Source organism: Rhagoletis zephyria, unplaced genomic scaffold (genome assembly GCF_001687245.7).
Source record: "Rhagoletis zephyria isolate East Lansing unplaced genomic scaffold, Rhagoletis_zephyria_1.1 Rzeph_scaffold_12317, whole genome shotgun sequence".
Classification (NCBI taxonomy): domain Eukaryota; kingdom Metazoa; phylum Arthropoda; class Insecta; order Diptera; family Tephritidae; genus Rhagoletis; species Rhagoletis zephyria.
This window is the reverse complement of record NW_016169391.1, coordinates 1007-4062: the sequence shown is the minus strand read 5'-3', so window position 1 is coordinate 4062 and position 3056 is coordinate 1007. Positions and strand designations below refer to the sequence as shown.

General features: G+C 39.7%; 1 protein-coding gene across 1 annotated transcript; it reads right to left on the bottom strand.

Moving 5' to 3' along the window:
• Positions 1 to 2312, bottom strand: LOC108377569 (zinc finger CCHC domain-containing protein 8 homolog). Its single transcript, XM_017633839.1, has 3 exons — positions 1167 to 2312; positions 991 to 1113; positions 1 to 932 (listed from the first exon to the last, which is right to left on the bottom strand). The coding sequence occupies exons 1-3, from the start codon at positions 2199 to 2201 to the stop codon at positions 135 to 137; spliced, it is 1956 nt and encodes a 651-aa protein (XP_017489328.1). The 5' UTR covers positions 2202 to 2312; the 3' UTR covers positions 1 to 134.
• Positions 2313 to 3056: the final 744 nt, after the last annotated feature.

The window sequence follows — 3056 nt, the reverse complement described above, 5'->3', positions numbered from 1 at the left end:
TTTCATTAAGTAATATCCGTTTTACTCAATTATAGTTATACTTAATGGTTAAGTTTACCCACAAACACACACTCATACATCCATGCATCATCCTCAAATCATAAAATATCAAAAATATACATAAAGCATATTTATCAATCGTCATCATTGTCATTATGCAATTTGGTAACGATGTTGCGCACCTTCTTAATGACCTCTTTCATTTGCTCATATTTGCCTGTAGAATCAGGTAAGTTTTCAAAATTTATAACATCGCTAACGCCAACTTTGAAATTTTCACCAGCTGGTAACTTGTCGTATGGCGAAAATTGCAACACAGGTGTACCCATGTGTGATTCCTTAATGACATCACGTATCGTCGGCACATTTGTAGTGGGTGTTGTCGGCTCACTTTGACCTGTTGATTCCTCGTTGTTTGGCAGTTTTGTTATCTGGGCAGCTTCCTTTTCACTGATGCTGGTTTCAAGTAGAGCGAATGCCTCGTCGTTGCTAGCACTTTGTGTTGAGTCTTCAGCAGTTTCAACGTCACTTAGTCCTACTCCTAATTCGGCTAAAAGCTTTTGCTTGCGTGCTTCTAAATCATCTAAGGACGGCGAAATACTTCGTTCGCTTGAGTTCAGAGTATTATCAGCTGAATCTTCATCGGGTTCCTCTTCAGTTGGCGGCGGTGGAGGCGGCTTAACATTTGCTGGCTCCGGTGGTGGTGGTGGACGGGTAAATATAACATTTCCTTCCACAGCGACTTCATCGTCAATTTCCATGTCTGCTGTGTCTAATATACTACTCTTATTTTCCACTGCATTGGATGGTAAGGGTAAGCTTTTGAGCTTCTTGTGCTTATAGCCCTTTATAACATTGGTTCCTAATTGCTTTATGAACTCTTCTTTTAACTGATTTCGGCTCAATGGTGGCACATTATGATGCTTGTAATCCTTGAAAATGATGACTATATTCAAATCGTTTATTTTACCTATATTCAAATTTACTTACATCATAAAAGTTCGGGCCCGGATCTACGTTATAGCCGGGAAAGTCAACTATTTTGGAGATGTCATATTTTTGTTCATCACTTTCTTGGGAATTGTCTTCTTCCGGTGCCATTACTGTATCTCCCTGCAAAATAAACAAATTACATATTGCGAAATCCTCAAAGTCTAGCTACTAACATCAGAATTGAATAGTGATATGCCTGAGTGCACAAATTTTGCCTCTTCTAGCCAACCAGGAGGATAACCAAGTTTTCTCATGCGATAGAAAAAGAATGGCAGCTCGCCGCGCTTCAAGCCTAGTGCCGCTTGTAACTTATCACTTATCAGGCCAGGCCGTAAATGCCCAAATCTTTGTTCGATATCGATGTGATAACGTTCTTGTTTTCGCGCCAATTTTGCGCGATTGATTCTTGCATGATTTCTTGGTTTTGGACATTCGCGAATTGAGTGTCCACCCACACCACAATTGAAGCAAGCCACCGTACTGCGAACTCTAGGACATTCATTCTCTTCCTCCTCCAGTTTACGTCGTTTACACGCTGAAGATTCCTCATTTAAAACATCCTTTATTCTACGCTTGTATGACGGCACACTTTGGGTTTCTAGTTTGTTCGAACCCGAAGTATCAATTGTGAAGAGTGAACCCAAATCTAAATCTGGTGATTCTTCACGTTCGCCCGGTTTTGGTTCGATCTCTGGTAGAACCTGAGGTTCTACAACTGCTTCCTCGCAATCGCTTAACTCTACAACGGAGATATTGTGCTCATTTTTTTTAACAATGTACGCTTGTATGGAAGGGCTTGCACTGCTTTCTGCATTTTCGGCAGCATTCAAAATGCTAAACTCAAACACCGATTTGGGTTCAACTTCGTCAGTGCAAACATTTAGCGCTTTATCTAGCGAGTCCAAAATACTATGCCCATATTCTTTAAACACACATAGGCTAGAAAATTTGATTTCAAATGCTAATTTTTGATTATTGTTTGGAGGTTCAGATATTTCCGCAGCTTCCAGTGCTTCCTCTACTTCACCTTCCTCGATATCTTCGTCAGCATTTGCGACTATATCCGCGCCAGTAGCCGGCAACTTTATGTCAGCGATTTCAATGATGCTACCATCAGATGTCAAGTCAACTGTGGAATTATTTCCAATATTTTCGTCGAGGTCCTCATTATCACTGTCTAATTTAATAACATCGGCACTTGCATCCATTGTCAAACAAAAAAACCACAAATTCGGTGCAGAAGGCGATTTTTTTAGACAATTTAATAAAATTATGAGAACGAAGTGGAAACAGCACAAAGAATGGTGTTACAAATATACGCGATTACAAATTATTTGATGCGCAAATCATAAGTCGCTTTTCACAACCGTTTCGGTAGTATTGGTAAACTGCTACTTGGCTTTGGTCAACCATAACTTAAGGTTTACACCGGACAATATTGTCAAGATAATTATGTCAAAATTATGTGTTTGTTGAAATATGAATTCGCCGTCCTTACAACAAACACATCATTTTCACATAATTGTCTTGACAATATTGTCCGGTGTAAACCCTAAGCTACTACTAGCAATGGGGAACAGCGCAATTTTTATGGCGTTAGCTCAATAACGCCGGCGTTACCTGTGGTGTCAGCGCACTAACTCAACGCAATAGCGCAGTGTACCGATTTGAACACGGCGCCATCTGAGTGTCACCACAGTACCCATCGTCATACAGTGTTATTCATACACAATACAGTGGTGTCATGTCCATTATTTCTGTAATTTTCGGCGCTTGTAACGCCAACCGAATTTAAAAAAAAAGAGTAAAAGCTTTAAATTTGCCAAGGTACATAAGTTTAAGGCGAATTGTGTGTGTGTCTAATGTGCTTCTTGGTGTTAATGGCGCTAGCGCGTTTCATATATTGGTGTTGGCAATGATCCACCTACACAAGATCTGACAAGATGAAGTAAAAGAAAAAAGTAATTTTCTGGCTGACTTTTGTAATTTCGGCGACATGTTATTTTCTTTGAAAAGTAAACAAAGAATATGAAGACGAAGCATAAAGAAAAAAATGCAAGCAA